Raw genomic sequence first — 22,272 nt, 5'->3', positions numbered from 1 at the left:
AACTCACCCAAGATAGTTTTATCAGATATTTGGACGGGTATATGTTGGATTATAACAATACAGCTTGAAGCTTATTAGCTAGCGTTGCGTGTAATCCTCATCTCGAGAATATAATATAAAAGATGAAATCTGTCTCTCTGCACTGCACTGCAACGGAAAGGAGATTGATTCACAAGTCAATGTAATTAGTGATCACGTGGATGTAATTTACACGAGAATTCGCGAATCGCGTTCCTGCGCGTTCCCCAGCTTCGTAGTTAAGCAAAAGTTCCATTGATAGCAAGATCGAGAACAACGACATGGCGGTACCTGTAGAAGATGGCAGTTTACTGCATGGCCCCACGTAAGTGATTGTCAAACCATACCAGTAGATGTGTATTTTCAAACTAATTCTTCTTCAATACAGCACTTCTCACTCCTCACCACCGACTCGGGTGCCCTCGTCTTACAAGCCCCTCTCCACATTTGCACTCTCCAAATCAAAACAATATCAGCAGCAATATGGCGACATGTATTTTCTGAGATTGACTTCTTTGAAGAAACCAGTGGAGGAAATTGCGAGCGCTGCTTGGGATGGATTCCAAATTTCGGGGGAGGAAGTGCGGAAAGTAGAGAGAGTGTTGGATGTTAGACAAGGAAAATTATGTTGGGTGGCAGGTACAATCTATATGAACATGCCGTTGAAGCCGAATATTTTGGAAGATATAAGTAAAGATGTAGGGAATTCCTTTCCTTATTTGGGCAGTTGGGAAGGGAAGAGAAGTATGGAATCATGATTTTGGGGTACTAATTATATTCTGTGAATAGCATTGGATATCAGCACCCCCACCCCGAAGGAAATATCTCTCGGGTGACGGCGAAGACGAAATAATGCTCGAAGATGAATCTGGAAGACTGCGGCTAATTGGAGGACAACTAAGTAAAGAGCTGCTGGTGACAGGTTGTATAGTAGCAGTAATGGGGACAGAAAATGCAAACGGAGATTTCGAAGTCGTGGATATCAAAGTGCCAGATTTACCACCGCAGGAACCAAGATGGGAGATATCAGGGGAGAAAGAAGAAGAGGATACAGATATGGATACAGGAAAAGCAGGGCGCAAAAAGATTGCTCTTGTTTCTGGCCTCTCATTCTCTGGAACCAGCGCCGAAAATTCGCTCGAGAAGGCCCTCCTGACCGAATATCTCCTAGGCGAAAGTCTAGATCCCTCTTCCCAGGCCGACGTCTCTAAAATAAGTCGTCTAATAATAGCTGGCAACAGCATTGCCTCGGATCTCGATAGTATAGCACACGACACCGTGGGCAATACACGCAAAGCACAAAAGAAATACGGCTACGATGCCAGCGCCTTTAATCCCGCTCCCACCACCCATTTTGATAATTTCCTAACTGAGCTATTGCCAAGTTTACCCATTACATTATTACCTGGACCTAGCGATCCGGCAAATGCAAGTCTGCCGCAACAGCCTATTCATCCGGCTATGTTTCCTCAGGCTAGAGCATACTGTGGAAGTGCGCCGAGTGTTATTGGAGAAGAGAGAGAGGCTGGATGGTTTGACACAGTGACAAATCCATGGGAGGGGGAAATAGAGGGATGGAGAGTTTTGGGCACGGGCGGACAAAATGTTGACGATGTCTTCAAATACGTAGAGGGCGAGGATCGCTTGAGGATGATGGAGGCTATGTGTAGGTGGAGATGTTGTGCTCCCACTGCACCGGATACTCTTTGTACGTTTTGTCTTCTACACCCGCTTCCTTCCTTCTGCTTGGCAACAAATTCACGCATTCTTTAAGAAATGAAAACTAACATTCCCAAGGGTCCTACCCATTCCAAGACGCCGATCCCTTCATCATCAACACCTGTCCGCACATCTTTTTCGCCGGAAACCAACCCTCTTTCGATACCGCCAGCATTGAGGGACCCGACGGCCAAACCGTGAGACTGATATCAATACCGAGTTTCGAGGAGACAGGCGAGATTGTACTACTAGATGCTGAGACGCTGGAGGCAGAAGTGGTAAGGATTACGGTTGAGTAAGTTCGTATTTCGGTAGAACAGGAACAGGAACGGGACCAGGTGAAGGTGGAGGGAAGAGGGAGGAGATTTCACGAGTCAATGAATGAATACCTACCTACCTACCTACCTACCAACTACTCATATCATCCACCAAAGTACACACCCAGCCATTGTAAGACCACGACAAATCATGTGCTAGATTAGATAGATAGATATAATCTAGATATAATCATACCGTATTCCCACAGCTAGCTCCGCACACTCTCGAAACGCAAAATTATAGATCCCATGGTGTAACCAATCTCAAAAAGTAATCCAGCGAAATTATATTGGTAGGGGAGGTGTCTCCGTCTCGAAGCCCTATGTATATATACACAATATACATATTCATCACAACCACCATCAGAAAACGGGGGGGGGAGGGGATGGTTTCTCGCTTCCATTTAAATCAAAAGTTTCGGAGAATCCTACCACATGAATAGTATGAAAAAATCCTTACCTACCTATGTACCTATGTATGTAAATATCAATCACATCTAGATCCCTCGTTTCATCCTTAAAAACCTATTTTATTTTTTCTATCTTTCCATCTAAGAAAAAAAAGAGCCATCGAATCATAATACCTACCTACCTCTACCTCCCTACCCACTATCTTCATACCCACTACACCAACCAATGCAACAAAGAACACAGTGTGCATCATTCCGCCCACAGCATAACAGTAAGCATTTGAAGCTAACGCTATCAAAAAAAAAAAAAAAAGACAATGCTAATACACACATACCCACCCTTCCTACCTACGCAAGCATGCTCTCCCTTTTCCCATCCGCACCCACTTCTAACAATACAAAAGCCGTTGAAATCTCCTCTTCCAAAATGTCATCATCAATATTAATCTCGAAATCCATATGCCCAAACCAATTAATGCATTTCCGTTCGCCACACTCTACTCTGACGTGCTGACGCCATAATTCTTTTACTCGCTCAATCTCCAATGTATCAAGAGTCCAAGGTACACTAATCGTGTGTAAGAATTATATCATTCGTTTGAACATCCCAAAGCCCTCTGACGACAATCAAGAAACATTCTGACTCAAGCGTGATCTACCCGGTCCCTGCGCCTTTTTGATTGCTCTCAATTCTTCCTCAATTCTTCTTCTTTCCGTTTGTTCAGCCTATCATGAATTCATTAGCACAATCCCACCAAACACAATAATGCAGGAACCAAAAACCCACCCTCAAAGCCCTCAGTCCCTCCGCCCTCGAGTCCCTCATCATCTTCTTAAACTCATTCTTTAGCACCGTCGTGCTCGTGTTATTCATAGTCGGCGTCACGCTTCCATCTCCAGGACTCTTCATACCCAAGTTCCTAACCTTCTCATCACTCAACTGACTCTCAAGGTTTTCCCTCTCATCCCTCAATTTATCAATATCCCCTTCTAACTTCTCTCTCTCCTTCTCCCATTCAATCGACGCTTTAGTCATAATTTCATACTCCTCTATCGTCTCTTCAAGCTCCTTTTTAAGTTCTTTAACCTTCGCCTCCGCTTCCACGCTATTTGCCGTTGGGCCCGGAGATCTGGCTGCTTGGAGCTCCGCAATCTCGCCTTGAAGCATGAAATTCTTATTATGAAGTGCATCCATTTGTTCTTGTAATGCCTTATTCTTGTTTGTCATAGCATCGATTTCCTTCTGAATAGCTGGATTCGAGGCAACTTCCGCAGCACGCTGAGCTCGTGAACCGTATGCACCATCGAGTTCTGCTCTTGCAATAACAACTTCCGTTTGCAATTCTGCAACCTTCATACTGATGTCTTCCACCTCCTTCTCTTTCTCTGCCAGTAACCTATCCTTTTCTCTAAGAGAATTCTCATGAGCAACTCTCGTCGTGGCAGCAGCAGCTACAGCAGTTGACAACTCCGCAATTCTAGCTTCATGTCCACTTAACTTGCTCGTCACATCGGCACTATTAATACCGTTATCATCTTTGAGTTCCTGGAGTTCATTTTCCAATTCATCAATCTTTTTATTGGCAGAAGCGAGCTGATCCTCAAGATTTCGATTGGTAGTTGCCAGACCAGCAATTCGCTCCTGCGAATCACGAGCCGCAACTGCAAGTTGTTCTTGCGAATCACGATGCGCATCAGTGAGACTAGCAATTCGCTCCGAAGCTTCACGATGAGAATTGGTAAGCTCATCCTCATGTCGACGACGTGATTCGGCAAGCTGTTCTTGTAACTCTCGAAGGCTGGCGGAATCCTTAGCCTGGGCTTCGGTATCCATCTTATCTGCTTGCCTCGCTTTCATCAATTCAGTCATGACGTTACTGAGCTGTTCTTGCAGATCAGCAGCATTGCGTTCTGTCTTCTCAAGAAGATCTGTAGTCTTGTCAAGCTCTTCCTGCTTGCTTACAAGCTCGGCATCCTTCTGCGCATCGGACTTGTTATTCAGTTCTCGCTGTTGTTTGATTTGTCTCTGAAGAACCTTCTTATGCTCCTTCAACTTGGTAGCCGAAGAATACAGCCACTGCACCTTGGCAGAGAACGATTGAAGTGTAAATGGCTCATTTGGATCACCCATCTCAGAACCAGTATCAGACTCATCCTGAGGAACACGTCCATTCGCCGCACGATTTTGTCTTCGCTCCTGTTTCTGTTTTCGAATTTCTTCCTCTCCGGATTGTATGATATCCCAGAGACCCATAAGCACGGCTTCCATTTGATCACTATCTCCAGATTTACTCTTGTTGACTGGAGGATTGGCAACTATCTCAGCAGCTTTCGTAAGTTCCTCTTCCACCGAAGCAATAATATCCTGGAAATAATACAATTGCTCCCTCAAGCCAGTTTGTTGTCCGGTAATTGCTGGTGGCTCTTGTAAATCTGGGTGTGTGGGAGAAAGAAGACCCCGAACCTCGCGATTCAACTCTTCCAAGGTATCTTCCATGGAAGCATTTAATTCATCTGCTTGTCGCTTGGAAGCAGTATACTCTAGATCAAGAGTAGCGATACCCTTCTCCAAGTAATCAAGGTGACTTTGTAAAGTTTCTCCAGGCTGGGTTGGTTTTCCTTGAGCGTTGGTTCTTGCAAGTGGTACTGGGTTATGGCTTGCATCATGGTCAGGATTGGCTTTAATGATTACTTCTCTCAAAGCAGAATTAAGATCCTCCAGTTTCTGTTCAGTAGTTGTAATGAGTTGCATGTGCTCTTTCGACCTTTCTGTAGACGGGGTTTCCAATGCCTGATTCATGCCAAAAGCACCAAAAGATATATCCAAAGGATCCAATTGTCGATACAAGCTCCTTTCATCAAATTCATCCTCAATCACTTCAAGACTGTTCCTAGCATTATGATATGTATACATACTTTCCGGACTTCCAGGTGGTATACCACCTTGACGAGAATCATCTCCTCCTGGATCTCTCTTCGGACCCTTATGCGTCATCTGAAGAATACCCGCGGTGTGCTTCAGTAATCGATGCTCCGGCTCAATCAATCTCTTTTCAAGAGACCATAACTCAGCTGCCAAGTCTTCACATTTCTTTTCGCTGGCCGCACGCTCTGTATCAGCTTCCCGAACCTGGTCACTATTGCTCCTATTCCTATTCCCAAATATACCGCGCTTCTGTTTATTGGGATCATTCAAATCCACACTCTTCTTCTTATCCGGATATAATTTTGTCATAGAACGAGCCGCATCGCGATATTTCGAGTGGACCACCAAATTTTGTCGCGCAGTTTGGATTCGTTGGTTCAGGGACTGGCATTGTTTCTTCAGATCGTCGACTTCTTCCGGAGACAGAATTTCATACTCCTTCGCATCCCATAACGCTGTCTCCACTAACAAATGCACTTGTATAGGATCGTTGATATTGAATAACGTAGAACTTTGCGGATGCGCCGTATTTGCCTATGCCATGACAAAATATTAGTCTCTGATTCCCCCTCGAAAGCCATTCGCACAATAACAACATGCAACTCACCGGATTGTACCGCGCCTGTGGCTCCTCAAACCCATTCAAGATATCCGCTCTGTAGCCTTCCAAAACAATCGAAGCATCAGGAGCCTGAACATCGTATCTTCTCCCAGCCGCAGCGTTCTTCTCCTTCACGAGCCCATGATCATAACCCCTCGATCCTCTATTTTCCTTCCTATCCTTATCTCTCTTCCTCTCCTGTCCATAATCATTTCCATATCCACCTTCATAACCATCTCCCTGCTGCCCATCATACCCTCCATATCCCAAATCCTGACTCGTCCTACTCCTATGCTTCCGCGGTTCTCTCTCCCCTCTACTCGGCATCCTCCCCTCTCTTATCTTCTAGCCCTCTAACAGTTAAATCTCCCTTCCCAGAATCTCCCCCCAATCTTCGTTGTCGCGGCGTCCGTCTGCGAAGTCCTCTGAAAAGGTATATCGAGCTGTATCGTCCAAACTGCTTTATCGCATTATCACCCCTCAAGTTCCCAAATCCTCTCTCTCACGTTTGCACAACCAAGCCCTGCGAAATGCGAAGACCCCAAAAGTATTCTCTCCTCCAAAATCAACAATCGCAAGGGCATAAAGGAAAAACAAAAATCAAAAACTAATCGTGCCTTCAAAAAAAAATCGTAGCTCGTTGCATGCCTCGAAAAACAACGGCGGAAGAGCAAAGGAAAGTGTCAAGATAGGGTAAGAACCAAGAATCCAACGTCCCCTTTTCGGTTCCTGACTAGACTCAAAATGTCTTATGCACCCTGTCACTGTCCTAATACGTTCAGTGATCAGCGAAGTATCCGGTCACTACGCTCTGTAAAGCTTAATGTTATTTAGATAATGTTTCTCCCTTGCGAAGGACCCTTGTTTCTCAACTGGAGACGAGACGAAGATCCTTATTCGAGGTGAGAGATTGATATTACAAAAGTTCCCGCATAAAAAAAGTCTCGCATCCAGAATGTTGAAAAGACTTATGAGAGATTTGTTGGTACTGGTACTCACTTGATTAAGGAGTACAGAAATCGGCTCTCACCCCTCACATCTGCAATTTTTGGGCCATGGCTGTACCGAGTGGCCCGACCTTGTCTTATAACATACATCCATTGGTAGGTAGACAGGCACGAACATATTGATAAGTAGTATTCTTCCAACGTACAAAAATAGGCAATTCTCAGATCGATCGTGGCGAAGCGGTTCCATAACACGGTCTACCAACCAAACGGTTTGTGGCTTACCCATACTCGTAGCTACTGGGTAGATAGGTAGATACGCGATTTAGGGATCTTGATAGTTAACTCAATGCAGCAATTAGACTTGACTTGACCTGACGTGCATCCTATTTTCCGAGAATGTGAATCAGATTCAGATTGAAGATTACCATGCACATTTTCCGTATTCCAGACAAGTAAGTGTCTACTACGTACTCGAGGTAATGTGTAGGTAGCATTACTATATCACCCCATCGACATGCCTAGGTCCGCATCCATGAAAAGGGGGAAGGAATCGCGAAGGATTTCATCATTTCCATCCGACCATTTCCTTCCATTTCGTACATACCCACATCTTCGTCACATCCGAAGCAAGGTAACATAAGATGTGTTATCCAAGTCTGCTTGTACAAGTAAGTACTCTGGATTTCGCCACTTGTCGAGGGAGCCTGGCTGGCCAAATGAAAATGGTTTCAACCGAGTTGTTGGTATCACTGCCCCTTGTTGGTACTGCCTTCTTGTGTCTGGTTTAATATTTCAAGACTATCAATTTCTATTTGTCTTGGTTCTGCGCGTTTTCGCCATTTCCACTGTAGCTGGTATCTACATAGCATGCAAAGTTGTCGTAAAGGGTCTGATGAGCTCCCTACAAGCGGATTTAAATCACACATAATCATACACAAGTATCAGATCCGATCCAGTCACTTAACAAAACTTAGTCACCAAAAGACACCCCCGCAATATCATGGTTATTATATTTGTGATTTTTTTTGCTCCCGAAAATAACGCTATGCTATCCCACGCTATGCTACTTTTGGCCCTTTTCTGCTGTCGTACGGTATAGGTATATCCAATCCCTCCAGTTCCGTAATACTCCTGTAACGCGCGTATTCCGAAAAGCGAACCATCCGAAGCCAAACCAAAATAAAGAGTAGAGTAGAATGAACCTTCAACCATCACTCAACCACCAGCCCATCACCAAAACAAAAAACTCCCCTAAAATGACTCCCAAACGACGTCGTCCCAAGAAACTCACTCCAAAACAAGCATGGTATCCTGAACCGCCCAAAGAAATCGCATGAAACCATGAGACCAATAAGATAAGATCCAACAAGAAACCACCCTCTCTTCAGGACTTCTATCTCTTGAACATATAATGCCCGTACATGCCACCCACCTCTGCTCTAGCAACTGGCACTTTTCTCATTCCCCAATAATTAGCTCCCCACTTCCACTGTCTCCCCCCACAGTCCTTTTCACCGTCCCCAGTCTTATCGTCGCGAACCAACCAGTATCTTCGACCTGCCTCTTTTAAGCACCAGCCCGCGCGCTTCACTAGAGAACTAGTATTCATGACTTTGAAACATTCTAGGCCAATCTCCAGGACTTCGAGTGGTAGAGTATCATTTCTGAGTATTGGACAACTGGAACCGAACAGAGTGCCTAGATCGAGTTGAGACTTTGAAAGGTCCGAAACATCAATGTAATGTAGCGTATGTGGAACCCAGGAAATTTGCTCTTCAATACTGGCATCTTGATCCGGTACAAATAATCGACGGATGTCAGATAATACCAAGCCATGACCCAAACCAAGCTCCTCGAGATGCTTGGTAAGTGGCAGGAAGAGTGGAATGTGCGATTCATGCATCTCGCTACCCTTGAGACTCAAAGATCGAAGAGTTTTGGGTAGAATTGGAAGTAAAGCTGTGACCTCAGAACGTTTGAACATCTCGTGGGATTTGATATCCGAACCAAGGTTAAGGTAGACTAGTGATTGAACAGCTGGGTGTGTGCTGAGGAATTCGACTACTCGATCTCCCGAGAGGTATGAACACTTGCTGATATTCAAATGTGTAAGCTTCGCTGTCTTGGGAATAGAGAAGAGAATATCGTCTGTAATGCGAGTATGCGCGACATCAAGGTGGGTCAGGTGCGTAAGTCGTGGAATGAGTGTCTCGAAGACTGAGGATGGCAAATTTGTGCATTCATGGAAACTCAATCTAGTAATGGGCAGGACTCCAGGAATCTCACAAGTGTTGATAACCGTGGTAAAGGAGTCACGGAAAGAAGGTGATGAGCAAGCGCAGAAATCCAATGCTTGAATGTTTGGTAACTCGCATAGGAGTTTTTGAATGACCTTTGCGTCCATGTCGTCATCGATATGCTCCTGGCTCAAGAATTCTCGTAAATTTGGAGTCAGAGACAGACATTCGAGAAGTGTTGCTGGAATCAAGTTCAATGTCTCGGCGCGCTGTCTGGCAGTGAGACCGATGCCTGTTGGGTTGAAGTGAGAGAAGTCCAATCGTCGAACAATCGTGCCTAGAGCCGGGTACTCTCTGATGTGGGCCAGAAATTTGCGGAAGACTCGAGAGTGAGGAATAGTAATCTTCGTGTACAAAGAAGCTAGAGTCGCGGAATGCATCGCGTGTGATGTAAGGAGCAGAGACATCAAGTCAACATTGCGTGGTGTGATTCCGCCTGGGGGAATATCCGTAACAAGCTGATCAATGATAGCGCCTGTTGAAGTTAGCACTATACCCAAAGTCATCATAGGCATACGTTGAACCTCAAGCTCCTGGCAATCCACAGGATCATTCTGGAGTTGTAGATAAAGCTGTTCCCAGTTGTCCCCGAGGAACTAGAGTCATGTGACTACATCATCACCCGTACCTTGAGGGTCGATTCCGTGGAGTCGATTTGGGCGAGCAGGCGCGTTCGTATTGTAGATAGATGTCCAGTAATCCGGTTGGTGGAATTTATCACAAAGGGAAGTAGCTTACCAAGTAGTTCCGCGGGTAGCATCTCTATTGGAGACTTTCCAGAAATAGCGACTCCGACTTCTTCCACAACCAGCTGTGCCTCTGGCTTCAATTCCGGCTGAGGAGTAGACTTTGACTCGTAGTCACTGTCCCATCCCCAACCCATCTTCATGTTCCGCAAATCACTGTAGCTCTTGCTCGCAATCTTACCACGTACTGCGATTTGCTTCCAGCCTCGGAAGCCATCGCAAGGGCAAACAAGTCCATGGAGAGTGCTGTGAGGGTTTGTCGACCACAAGGTTTGCATGTCGGGCTCGGCGGCTTCTGGGGGAGTTCTAGAACCGCCGCTGCTTGTGTCGTCAATGGCGATTTCGTTCTCGTTCTCGTTGCCGTTCTCGTTACTGTCGACTTCGTATTTCAAGTAAGAGCTGACCTTGGAATCCGTGAAAGATTGAGGAACCCCCGAAGGATTTTCTTTTACACTTGAAAAGCTGGTCCGGTCTCCACGATCAGACATTGGAGGTGTTATTGAATGCTTGCGAGATATTAAACTGGGAGCTGATTTCATGGGCCTTGTGGGCAGTGGTACGTTTGAATTTGCCACGGCCATATTGGATGGAATTTAAGCTGCACGCGACCTGGAGGTGAGGGGGAATCTTTTACAAGAATATATGCTTTTGAATCCAGGTGGTTGGGATTAATTCAGCGAGGGAGACGACAATCGACGGTGAATAATCGACAAGCCAGCAAGCCCTCTGATTCTTTTTTCTATTTTTGTTTTTCTTTTTCTTTTTCTTTTTCTTAATAAATGCTAAAAAATGTGGTTGCACTCGCACTGTACAGAAGTTGATCAAAGGAAGAAAAAAATCTGAGATGAGGAAAATCTCTTAGTCACGGATTGTCGATTTCGTAAGAGAATTCCAAAGCACAATTTTAATAACATGCGGGGGAGAATAGAGGGGTTCTTTATGACACACGTTCAACGATCTTGGGGATGACTGGTAGATGAAAGGGATTGTGCAATCAATGACAAGAGAATGGGTGGTGGGATGGCTATTTCAAAGAAACGTAACAAAATATAATACGGCCTTGACTTTATTGAGTTGTGTTTTGTATCATGTTGTGTGGGTGGAGGGTGGTGGGTGGTGCATATGTAGGTGCAGATGCAGATGCCGAGATGCTTATTAGATGCTTCGGTGCTTAGGCCGGTGCGTGCTTAGTTGCGTTAAAGCCTTCTTTCTATCTATCAAGGGATGGGAGCAGAGTAGAATAGATGGGACTGGGGTGGAGCAGATGAGACTAGAGTCGAGCAGATGAGACTAGAGTCGAGCAGATGGGCTCGAGAGAGCGTCTCACGCTGGTGATTGAATGGCTGCACATTTATGCTTTGGTAAGGCGAACATGGAGGAGGGATGATCCGTACGGTCGCTCTCCATCTACCTGGGCAGGTGGGTGGGTGAATATCTATTATTAATTCTTTTAATTGTCGACAATATCAGACTCCCACTATCAGATATCCAGCAAAACATCCACGCCCCGGGGCACACAAACGAATGAATCGTTCCCCTGCCAAAGTGCTGTGTAGCATCCGAACCTTATGGCAGATAGAAGCATCCGCCAGTGATCTCGGTGGATAATGGTGTAGACGTGTGTAATGGCCAGCGACCAACACCGTATCGGTCCCGCAGATCAGTTGAACGGTCAAGGGAATAAAATTCTACATGCAGCTAAGTTGCCGCCCAATGCCCTTCCCAATGCTCAGGTGATTCCCCCATCCATGAATCGTGTGAGTAATGCAAACAGAAAGTATCAGAGGCGGATGTGGCATCACCACTTTATTAGGTTTGTGAGGGTCTTCGTGCCAGCTCTCGTGGCTCTGTCGGAGGATGATGGAGAGCGACAGACGTGTTGAGAATCCCTGCTTGATATTTCATTGTTATGTTCATGTTCATGCCCATGTTCATGCACACCTCGTAGTCTCTCGCAAGTGGCATGGTATATGGCATAATAATCCATGACAGATCCCAATCCGAGGCGCTCAGGAGAATATTTCTTTGTCAAGGAATACGTTACGTACCGAGCATGCAGCATATCTTCTGGCACCCCTAGCTGCGACAATCTGCTGGCTCGTTCGCCAGGGTTCCGAATCGAAAGCCAATAATGGGACATGTGATGTATTGTTTTCCCAATAGTCTGGGTATCCGAGCAGAAAGAGCTTCTCCGTTCGAAGGCGCAAAGCCATGCAAGCGGTTTGGCAGCGGAGAAGTCGAAATGATGAGGCTTGGCAAGGATGCAACTATTACGTCTTGAGAATTCGATTCTCCCATGAAGAAAGCGAGGGAGCGCTGCGGAAAGGATTCCTATAATGTAATGGAATGATGGCATTCGATGAGAGTAAACGAGATGTATCATCTACGGTGCGAAGCAGCATGTATGAAACTAGGAAGATGGTCGGAGGCGTACAGCATAACGTATTTCCTATGTCATTTTGCGTGAGAGGTGCAGACCGAATTGATTCACATTACCCATCAGAGCACATCGCCGTGCAATCAATCGTTTTCACCACAGCCAGCTCCCAATCATCTGGATCGCTTAGAAACGCCCCAATTCGGTTACATAAGGATAATCAGTCAATCAGTCAATCGGTCAATTAGTCAAACCCTCAAAACATCCAACCGTCAATCAACTCAATGCAAATCAAATAGATCAATCCCAGATCCGATGAGAACATCTGGGGGTTGGAAATTCAATAAACAGCCAGACACCACTCCGGGTCTAGATTTCATCATGAGTTCATCTGCCACCCAGGCAAGGCAGGTATTTCCCAATTGCTAATTACCTTGCCTCGGACGCCATGACTGATGAGCTAGCTACCTATCTACGCAGTATCTACCTACCTCCTACCTACGTCTACCCCGTCCGGCTAGCTGCAGCAGAGCAGTGACAAAGTCCAACACCCACCCATAGATATTGGCCCCCTAACGTCTTCCAGGCAAAGCCACCCCAGTTTCTTGGCCACGTTACTCGTACCACGTTATAATCGAAAGAAAGGGGTCCAACCTTTGGGGTTTAGACCTGGATATACTATGGATAGAAAAAGACAATCGGTGAAGATCCCATTGGCGCACGACCAAGTCTAACCTTACTCTAAAGTCGGGGTGGTACAAGCACAGGGGGGAAAGTACGGGGTAAATCAACTGGCGGCAGGCAGCTCTTACCATGTACAGAAATCCTTACCCTTTTAACCCCCCCTAATGCACTCCACAGTGACCCCAAAAAAGTCGACGGCACCCAGATAACTTTCGATCCGAACTTTCCATGCGAAGCCATGTTTCAATACTTTTCTCCGTCACGTGGGCCAATCAATATTCTTTTCGCTAAATTACCTGGTACGGTAAAGAGATCGAGTCGCCATCCGTCAGGCGGCGCTTGCACATTCATTCGCCTCGCCGATACCTCAACGTCTGGAGTCTCACAACTTAGATCGATCAATACACTTCCATCTGGTCAGATTAAACAACAGTGGTGGGCTTTCATTGCATCTATGGCAGTGTTTCCCATCATATACATTATAAACAAACGTCGTTTCTATGTAATAGCCCCCAAACCAAGGTTAACTCCCATATATCCATGCTCCAAGGAATCTGCATGCGCCGTAAAGTTACAATGAATGAGCCATCCAGGTATCAAAAACGTACTAAAAACTCCATTGTCCTGCTATAATATGGCCGGTGTTCGTTATCGTCCGTTGTTGAATCGCTTGTTCTTCATTTTCTCTTTACAATCATCACAGTACCATTTTGCTATACCATGTTAGTGACTGGTTCCTCTGGGTTACCAAGTGTGGAAGAAAGAACGTACCATTGCCTCTAGGTGCAATTTTGAGGCCCACGCATTCAAGATGGAACCACTCCTTCTGACAACTACCATTATCACAGGCTACCATCTCCCCGTAACTAACGCCATTGCAGTAACAGTAGGTAGGCTCATCTGCGTCTATTTCAATGTCTTCATCATCACCTTGGGCACTGCTTGTCGTATCATCGGGCTCCAAATTTTGTTGGGCGATGAGTTGAGCCGCTGCGCCTGCACCTTTCTTATGACTTCTTTTGGCTGTGGATATGGTGTCTGGAATGCTGCGCGATGATCTTGAACGAGGTGGTTCGACGAAAGAAGGCATTGCCGGCGTTGAAGGTTTGCTTGCTCTGCCACTCTTTGTTGTTATCGTTGTTGATTGAATTCCCTGCATAGAATCTCCATTTGATTCTACAGTCTCCTCTCGCTTCATACTTTCTCTGCTGTTCCCTACTACTATGGCACCTAGGACTTCTGGATTTTGTGGTTGAGCATCCTCAAGGACATGCTCTCCCTTACCATTTGTACCGGCCTCTTTCATTGTTGCCTTTACTTCTGGGACAGTTTTCCCTGTTACACTTGCTGCTGCTGCCAGGTCGGGCGTGCCAGGCGTATTTCCGTTTAGCTTGTGCGAAGCTGAAGATTGAGCTTGTCGTGTTGTATCCGCAAGTGATTGTACTGAATTCTGTCGAGCCCTTGCTGAAGCCGGTCTTCCACCATTCACAGGAGCAGGGGATGCTCGTCCCGGAGGCTTAATATCAGGAAATGTAGTTCGAATTGGAGAGGATGCTAACGAGGGCGACATTGCAGAAGTCGTCGTATTGTTCCTAAGTGATCATTGGTTAGCGGAATTCCTTGCTCTCTGATTAGTGGTAGCGACATACCTTTTTCTTGCTTGTCCATTTGGTGCTGCTCTAGCTCTGGCCGGTTTCTTGGTTCCATCTGGTGCTGGGGTTGCCCTAGGACTCGCTGCCTTGCCCTTTGACGCGGATCCATTGATACCAAAAACGCCATTCAGAGCACGTTCCGTTGATGAACCGGCATTCGTAGTTTTCTCAACCTTTCGCCTTTTCGGTGGATTTCCATTTGTGCCATTTCCATTCGTTATTCCAAGTCCAACATTCGCTGTGGTCTCGGCGGCAGTAGCAGTAGCAGCTTTCCGAGCCTTGCTATTTCCGTGTGGTCTTTTGTTTGAATCTGCCTTTCTTCCTTCGTGAGTATCATCGAAATCTGAGTCTGCATGCTGGGTCTTGGCTCCTTTTCTTGCAAGCAATGCTTGCTTCCTAGAATCACTCCTCGCAGCGTGTTCTTCGGCCACTTGCTGGGCCGCAGCACTAGTATTATTGACAGGAGGGGCATCCCTTCTAGAGCTACCAACAGGATTCGCCCTAGATGTTCTGTTCTCGGGATATGCCCAATGTGTAGTACTGCCGTGCCGTGCTTCTTCGCTTACTTCGTTTTCGATGTGCGGAAAACATTGATCAAGACGCGAGAGTTGTTTGTTTAGTGCTTCGCCAGCCGTTGAGATGACATGGTTTTTTTCATCGAGAGAGACCAACATATTTTGCATATAACTAGCACATGCTTGGAATTGCCTTCTTCTAGGCATGTTAGGAGCATGATAGATAGCATACGCTGGGTTGACGGGAGCGAACGATTCCCCTTGCATCTCCGTCGACGAGCCCGCATGACCGCCGTTGCCATTTGTTAATGAATTGTTTAGATTGGATAAGCTATGAAGCCCATTTGTAGATGCTGATCTTGAGTTGAAAGGATAATTGAGTGTTGTCGGTGGTGGGGTGTTGAGCGCAATGTCGACGAGTCTTGCGAGCTCTTCTTCTGGCCCAAATACTTTCGCATCGACTTCTTTCAGTAATGTAAAGTGTCGCACGAGTTCCTTTGGCAATGCAGATATAGCATCTGCGAACTGGGTTATCGCAGGGAATATTTCGACGGTCTGATCCGCATTCGATACTCCATCACCGCCGCCAATCGAACCTCTTGACCCCAAAGGTCGAGAACCAGAGATAGAGGATCTTGGTGGATTGTTTCGTGTTTGCCGTAGAGGCTGAGCTCTGCGGCTCGAAGAGGGGTCCGAAGGAGGTGCTTTTGTGGATTTCATCGTGTGTATCGACGTAATTTTCTATGGCCAAGATGAGGAAATCGAGGAGGAAGTTGTGCGACACGCGCAAATTGGATTCAAAGAGATTCCGACTGTACTTTTTAACTTTCGAAGCCCATTGGAAACTGACATTAGATTCGAGCAAGTCGTCTCAGCATTCAAGATTGTTAAGACGTATGCTAACTTTGTAGAGTAGCAGAAGATCTGGGTGGGTGATCACTCCGGTCTTGCTAGGGTAAATGTGTGGGCAGAATTATTCCACCGCCCAGATTGAGCTAATTACGGTGGCCTGCAGGCTTTCAAGCTTAAACTGCCGAGCTCAAGTGAATTTATTTTTTGATCTCATTGTAATGTGAATAATACAAGCAGACAATTGAATATCCTTATTAATCTGTAGAACCTCTAAATATATCCCACTGCGTTCGAAAGGACATGCTCGACAGCTTCCTTCATTGCCAACATTGAAAATGCTGATTGCCATAGTAAATTATCGGTATCGAAGATCATCCCAACTCCCAAATTCCTTCTATAATGCCATTTCCCGCCCCAAAATTCCTTGGATATCTAACGATTTTTGATATTTGATGCCGTTATTCCTTTACTTTGCGTCTTTTCTTCGACATGCTTCTGTTTCCATTGCCATTCTACCAAGACAGGTAGAAACTGCCACAAATCAAATTCAGGCCACAAACAATCCAAGAAAACTATCTCTGTGTCCTCGTGGCATTGCCATAACATGAAGTCGCTTAATCTATTAACTCCACTCGTTCGAATCAAGAGATCTAAAGGAGGATCCCCAGCAGTGAATAGATTTTCTTCAAGCGTGTCTATGGATATTGATTCGGGATCGGGGAACACTCCAGCTTCGGGGCTGCTTATTGGCGATGGCTCTGGATTTAGAGTTGTGGAAGATGAGACGGATTCGTCTGGTTCAGATATGTTTGACGGAGTAGGGGAGCTCGCTCTTACGGCCGACTTTGAAGTCGAATTGACATTCCTTGACTTGAGCTTTTGTGTTATTCGAGTCTGCGAGAATGGTCGCTGCTGTGTATGTGTTGGTTTCGAGTAGTCTTCTACAGTAGTCTTGATTGCGGTTGTGATTTCGTCTCGAGATGTGTATGGGAAGCAAATGTTGAGTGCGCAGCTAAATGGTGTTAGTAAATTAAATTCAACAGCGCTAACATAACTTGACTCACTCTCCGTTGCTCTTTGTCATGTCCACAGCTCTATCGATGGCTTCCAATACATCGTCTTTGACTAAGTTCCTCTGACCGAGAACTCGAACGCTGGCTCCGTATCTGTCCAGAAGATCTCCATGTTGCGCCAATTGTACCAGCTTAACTTTTGCCATTTCCATGAGAGCATCTACCTCATATTTTGAACGTTTGAAGTTCTCTATACTGAATGCGTAAACGGTCACCACCTTCACTCCAGACTTATAGCAGACTTCTAATATCTATAAATCAGATTAGCGGGAGCACACCAACAATTTTTGCTGGAAAACAAACTCTTGCTAGAGCCTCAAATCCCAGATTATGCCCCTCAACTGTCTCTATCTTGTGACTTCGCGCAAACCGTCTGTTCCCGTCCATCACAAATGCCACATGCTGAGGAATAGGACCCTGTCGCAATGCGCCAATAAGTAACTCTCTCAGCTTATCAATGCCCCATTCGATGGGCGGCGAGGCTAGCATCCATTTCCGGAGCTGCGAGACATGCCTCGAAGACATATTTGATGTATGAAGGGACGCAGCACAGCAGAAGGAACCTAAAGCTGTGTGACAAGGGATTGATGCGGGTTCGAGCTCGATATCAAGGTACGAATTAAGAGAAAAAAGGCCTTTCTCTTGATTTTTGGTAAGAAATTCTGAATTCGGTATGTTGTAGTAATTGGATATCAAAACGCTGACGTATCCTTACAGGTTGCGGGGATACTAATAAGTGGTTACTGGTACAATGATTGACAGTTCGTAATTCTACTCGAGTCGCGGCGATGTTTCTTTTCCGAGTCTCGAACGAGTCCTCTTACGCTCGGTACGGGACCCCGGTCAATTAGATAAACTTATTAATAAATATCCATAGTTGACACCTACCTAGTTATTCCATAATTTGGTCTACTTCGCATATATATGGTAAAGGTCACCGGTACTCCGATTTTATCGTCGGAAGTTGAGACGGCTAATAGGTACCTCCCTAGCTAGCCTCCTGCTTGAGATTCCACTGCATACAATGTAACGCTAGGAGGCACATCTACACATCTACAGATCATGGCAATAATAGCAAGAGCTATTTGTGGTGCTTACGAGGCCGCTCTGGTTGTGTCATTAAACTCTGGGCGAGAGACATACTGCTCTTCTTGCTAGACGTGTCTATCACTACGACGTGTATAACTTCTTGTCATATTCCAGAGCCGATTATCAAGCATATGACCGCTCTGTTTCTGGCATATCAAGCTATTGTGCTTCAGACCTGTCAGATTGCTGTTGGTAACTGTTGGTTTCTTCTCCACTTGCATTTCTTATATCTTCTTGCATTTCCCCGAGGCACCATACGAAAGCTGCATTTACTTGCTCATCATTATCCTGTTGTTACTCTCTGAGCACTTCGTGCGACTTTGTCTTCAGAATGTTTGAGACTAGTTCCCTCATTCTCACGATATTCTTGTCCATACTGTTGTATGTTGCGATAAATCGAGCCAACAAATTCAAGACATTGAACCGTCAGCATGGTTGCGAGCACCCCGTTACTTACCCCCACATCGACCCGTTCTTTGGACTTGACCTGAAGCTACAAGAAATTAGACAGTCTTTGAAATATCAAGGCATTCCTTTTATGTCAAACCTTCATACAAGATTCGGTAAAACCATCTGGTTGAACAACTTGGGTGCTTCGGACATAAGGACCATTGATTCGGAAAATCTTCAAAATGCTTGGTCTACCAACAATTCTGACTGGGGTTACCAGCCTCATAGGCTTCCCGTGATGGGGCCTTTTTGTGGACGTGGATTTATCACTACCGATAATGAGGAATGGCAAAAGGCTAGAGCTCTTCTTCGACCTACGTTCAGCAAAGCGAATATATCAGATTTAAACCCACTCATAGCGTCAACTAAGGGTTTTTTTCAAGGTATTCCACAAGATGGTAACACAACAGTCAATCTACAATCTCCCTTGGCAAGTCTCGTAGGTACAAATGATGAAAACCTGTGCGGCAATGCGAAGATTCTGACTCTGGTTTCAGTTCGTTGGCATTTCCATGAAGTTTATTTTAGGAGTTGCTCCCAGACCTGGCGCCGATGGAAGATCGGATGAGGTAGCTGCCTTTCTGAAAGCCTTCCAAAGATCTTTCATTGGTATGGGACTCTCATTTATGCTAGGTCCCCTGCAATTCCTCATTCCAAAGTCAATGAAATACGAGGCGTATAAGGAAGTTCAATCATATCTTGACTCGCTCATCGAAACGGAGATAAGCGCAGAAAATCAATCGCCCAGCTCCCATTTCAATGTATCAAATTCAAGAAGCCTTCTTCACGGTCTAATCAAAGAAACTAATGATCGCGTTGAAATTCGCGACAATGCTTTACAAGGAATGATGGCTGCCCAGGACACAACTCCCGTTCTCCTCAGCAACACACTATTTCTTCTCTCGCGTAACTCGAAGGTATACGATAGATTACGGAGTGAAGTCCAGTCATTGGATCTAGAAGAATCGCAGCATCTGTACGATAAGTTACGCAGTTTGAGCTTTCTTCGCAATATCATTAATGAATGTAAGACAACTTTACGTTTCCATGCTACCAACATACCATTACATAGCTAAACTAATCATTTATAGCCCTTCGCCTCTTTCCAATCTTCCCAGCCCTTGCTCGTATCTCATTGAAAGATACAACCCTACCAAAAGGAGGAGGTAAAGATGGCAACTCCCCGATCTACGTACCTAGAGGCACAAAGCTTTGGGCAAATTTCTATGGGTTACATCGTATTGAGTCCGTGTTTGGTCCTGATGTTGAATCGTTCGATCCAGATAGATGGTATTCTATCAAACCTAGCCCTTGGGAGTACATGCCTTTCGGAGGAGGGCCACGTGCTTGTGTGGGCCAGAACAAGGCATTGGTAGAGGCGTCATATGTGCTAGCAAAGTTTGCGCAGCTTTACAAGAGAATAGAAAGTCGAGATGCAAGAGATTGGGCGGGTCAGCAGAAGTTGACAGCAAGTAATGCGAATGGGTGTAAGGTTGTGTGTGTACCAGCATGACAGTATGTTCTCTTTAGGATTGGGTGGATTTTATGGAAGCTCATTCAGACGTTTCGTCTTAGGGTTTGGCGCGGAGTGCTTGTGATTGGAATGTAAAGCTCCCCCCAAAAACGTCAAGATATCTTGCCGCATATTTGAATGATAACGTTGCACTTTATTGACAGTTTAAAAGTGGGAATGTTTATAAAGTTCCTAGAATGGAATTTTGGCGGGTAGTCTGGGGTGATCCGACGCTGTCGAATTCACGTATATAATGAATGAAGTAGAATTTACGACTGATTCCTTTTGACAGAGTAATCCCATCTCACAGTCCAATACATACCTGATTTCATTAAACAAATCAAACACCACCTTGACAATGCTTCGGATCAATCAACCGCTTCTCTCCCTCACTACCCTCGCCATTCTCCTTATATCAACCATCCAAGCCCAAGCACAAGCTCCCTCCGGCCGCCCAATCACCAGCGCCCGTACCAACGGAACGTTGTAAGCTTCCTACCTGCTTTTTAATCCTTTTGCACCTTTCCCCCCTTCCAACTGTCTTAAACTTCTAAACTAATAATACAAATAGTCATAATAGCACCAGCACACGCAGAGCCCCAACAAGCACCAGGACAATACCAACGCTTACAGACACCGGTGGATTCGCTACGGGAACAAGTTTCATTAATGCGGGTGAGAATATGCCTCCCGTTGCGATTGGAGGACTTGTCGTGTTTCTAGGAGGACTGTTGGCGTTTTGAGAGAGGTGTCGGGAATATGACGACTCACGAGTGAGTTTATGTGTTTGAAAGTTTGAAATTTTGAAAGTTTGAGGGTATTTGGGAAGTGGGAAGTGGGAAGAAACCATAGACGATCGAGTTGGATATACTTGAGGCAGACCATTTTGAGCGGAGTCAATTACTACGTGGATGGGAAGACAGAGAGAATTTTAGTTTGGAAGATCATCGAGTTGTGAGCACCGAATTTGTGATTTATGGCAGGAAGAACGAGGAAGTTTGCCGTGGTCTTAGTAGATTGATATATGCAATAATGTTTGGACAATCATTACTTAACAACGTCCTCTGGTTTCATGCAAAGCCGAAAGGGTTTTATGTAGCGTTCAACTTTTGTTCATCTCAATGCTAGCAGCCGATTCCCATGGAAGGTCAACTAGGAAATGTAATGGTGAAAACTCAAATGTCTATTGGATGCCAATTCTATCTAATGATGCAAATAACGCCAGTAACTCCTTGCAACCCCTTTCTTCTTCTTCTTCTTTTTCTCTGGTCATCAAACTCTTCATCTGTCTCCGGCTTGTCTTAGGGGGGGGGGGAAGGGGTCACGCTCTCCCGCATCCTCGACTAACTTCCTGCTGAGGGGAGTAAGTGGAAGAGATTTATTATTTTTTAGGCTTCTTCCCATTGAGGCTGTCGAGAGCGGCATTTCGATGCTTTTCCTTGGTGCGAGGAGAATTATCGGGGCTCCCTTTTATTTGACCTGTTTGGTGTTAGTAAGTGTACAAGTAGGAATCAAATATCTGTCTTACCACTGCTTGGAGGAGTATTATTCCTCGGTTGGGTACCTCCATTTGACGAACCGCCAGAACAACTAGAATTGAATGCAGAGCTACCGGGGCGAAATTTCATATCTCCAGGGAGGTTTTGAGCTTTTCGGGACGTTGTGGGAATGCTTTCCTCTTCGCCCCCACTAGAACTGGATGAGGAAAAGGCAGAAACAGGCTTTTGGGCGGTAGATTTTTTTATTGTAGGTTTTTGGGCAGCAGGTTTTTTCCCATCTTTTTTTGCACTGTCGTTGTTAGCCATATTTGTGATTTAGTGATTCGATATTCTAGTATCCGAGTGTTCTTCGTGAACTTGGTAGGAGAAGATCAAAAAAGTGAGGATGATGATGATGATGATGATGATGATGATGATGATGATGATGAGGAAGATGATAGTAAGGTTGATAAGACTGAGACTACAAGCTATGCACTCATCAATCCATATTTATATTCATTTGATCCAGACTCGTCACTCACATTGTTGGTATATCCTGAGCCATATTTCTGAGGCGACATAGTGCAGGCAGGCCGGTCACACCT

The 22,272-nt window shown here is 45.4% G+C and overlaps 9 protein-coding genes across 9 annotated transcripts; 3 read left to right on the top strand and 6 right to left on the bottom strand.

The window, feature by feature from the left end:
- The first annotated feature begins 215 nt into the window (after positions 1-215).
- On the top strand, positions 216-2,247 carry Bcpol31. Its single transcript, XM_024692986.1, has 4 exons — positions 216-343; positions 407-716; positions 808-1,726; positions 1,816-2,247. The coding sequence occupies exons 1-4, from the start codon at positions 300-302 to the stop codon at positions 2,034-2,036; spliced, it is 1,494 nt and encodes a 497-aa protein (XP_024548770.1). The 5' UTR covers positions 216-299; the 3' UTR covers positions 2,037-2,247.
- Positions 2,248-2,529: 282 nt separating this feature from the next.
- BCIN_05g03930 (hypothetical protein) lies at positions 2,530-6,640 on the bottom strand. Its single transcript, XM_001559797.2, has 3 exons — positions 5,998-6,640; positions 3,252-5,924; positions 2,530-3,190 (listed from the first exon to the last, which is right to left on the bottom strand). Exons 1-3 carry the CDS (start codon positions 6,316-6,318, stop codon positions 3,092-3,094), a joined length of 3,093 nt encoding a protein of 1,030 aa, XP_001559847.1. The 5' UTR covers positions 6,319-6,640; the 3' UTR covers positions 2,530-3,091.
- Positions 6,641-8,275: 1,635 nt separating this feature from the next.
- On the bottom strand, positions 8,276-10,750 carry BCIN_05g03920 (hypothetical protein). The gene is made up of 2 exons (XM_001559798.2): positions 9,977-10,750; positions 8,276-9,713 (listed from the first exon to the last, which is right to left on the bottom strand). Exons 1-2 carry the CDS (start codon positions 10,563-10,565, stop codon positions 8,335-8,337), a joined length of 1,968 nt encoding a protein of 655 aa, XP_001559848.2. The 5' UTR covers positions 10,566-10,750; the 3' UTR covers positions 8,276-8,334.
- A 660-nt stretch (positions 10,751-11,410) lies between these two features.
- On the bottom strand, positions 11,411-12,353 carry BCIN_05g03910 (hypothetical protein). Its single transcript, XM_024692985.1, has 2 exons — positions 12,033-12,353; positions 11,411-11,873 (listed from the first exon to the last, which is right to left on the bottom strand). The coding sequence occupies exons 1-2, from the start codon at positions 12,338-12,340 to the stop codon at positions 11,783-11,785; spliced, it is 399 nt and encodes a 132-aa protein (XP_024548769.1). The 5' UTR covers positions 12,341-12,353; the 3' UTR covers positions 11,411-11,782.
- A 1,106-nt stretch (positions 12,354-13,459) lies between these two features.
- Positions 13,460-16,011, bottom strand: Bcpho23. Its single transcript, XM_001559802.2, has 3 exons — positions 14,695-16,011; positions 13,817-14,637; positions 13,460-13,758 (listed from the first exon to the last, which is right to left on the bottom strand). Exons 1-3 carry the CDS (start codon positions 15,930-15,932, stop codon positions 13,694-13,696), a joined length of 2,124 nt encoding a protein of 707 aa, XP_001559852.1. The 5' UTR covers positions 15,933-16,011; the 3' UTR covers positions 13,460-13,693.
- A 396-nt stretch (positions 16,012-16,407) lies between these two features.
- Positions 16,408-17,734, bottom strand: Bcrer2. Its single transcript, XM_001559803.2, has 3 exons — positions 17,441-17,734; positions 17,129-17,388; positions 16,408-17,076 (listed from the first exon to the last, which is right to left on the bottom strand). Exons 1-3 carry the CDS (start codon positions 17,660-17,662, stop codon positions 16,497-16,499), a joined length of 1,062 nt encoding a protein of 353 aa, XP_001559853.1. The 5' UTR covers positions 17,663-17,734; the 3' UTR covers positions 16,408-16,496.
- Positions 17,735-18,265: 531 nt separating this feature from the next.
- Positions 18,266-20,350, top strand: BCIN_05g03880 (hypothetical protein). Its single transcript, XM_024692984.1, has 3 exons — positions 18,266-19,115; positions 19,174-19,702; positions 19,768-20,350. The coding sequence occupies exons 1-3, from the start codon at positions 18,558-18,560 to the stop codon at positions 20,187-20,189; spliced, it is 1,509 nt and encodes a 502-aa protein (XP_024548768.1). The 5' UTR covers positions 18,266-18,557; the 3' UTR covers positions 20,190-20,350.
- A 126-nt stretch (positions 20,351-20,476) lies between these two features.
- On the top strand, positions 20,477-21,038 carry BCIN_05g03870 (hypothetical protein). The gene is made up of 2 exons (XM_024692983.1): positions 20,477-20,675; positions 20,761-21,038. The coding sequence occupies exons 1-2, from the start codon at positions 20,548-20,550 to the stop codon at positions 20,930-20,932; spliced, it is 300 nt and encodes a 99-aa protein (XP_024548767.1). The 5' UTR covers positions 20,477-20,547; the 3' UTR covers positions 20,933-21,038.
- Positions 21,039-21,475: 437 nt separating this feature from the next.
- Positions 21,476-22,061, bottom strand: BCIN_05g03860 (hypothetical protein). Its single transcript, XM_024692982.1, has 2 exons — positions 21,718-22,061; positions 21,476-21,668 (listed from the first exon to the last, which is right to left on the bottom strand). Exons 1-2 carry the CDS (start codon positions 21,992-21,994, stop codon positions 21,571-21,573), a joined length of 375 nt encoding a protein of 124 aa, XP_024548766.1. The 5' UTR covers positions 21,995-22,061; the 3' UTR covers positions 21,476-21,570.
- Positions 22,062-22,272: the final 211 nt, after the last annotated feature.

This window comes from Botrytis cinerea, chromosome 5 (assembly GCF_000143535.2).
Source record: "Botrytis cinerea B05.10 chromosome 5, complete sequence".
NCBI classification, from domain to species: domain Eukaryota; kingdom Fungi; phylum Ascomycota; class Leotiomycetes; order Helotiales; family Sclerotiniaceae; genus Botrytis; species Botrytis cinerea.
The sequence above is the reverse complement of the archived record's forward strand: the minus strand, read 5'-3'. Positions and strand labels throughout refer to the sequence as shown.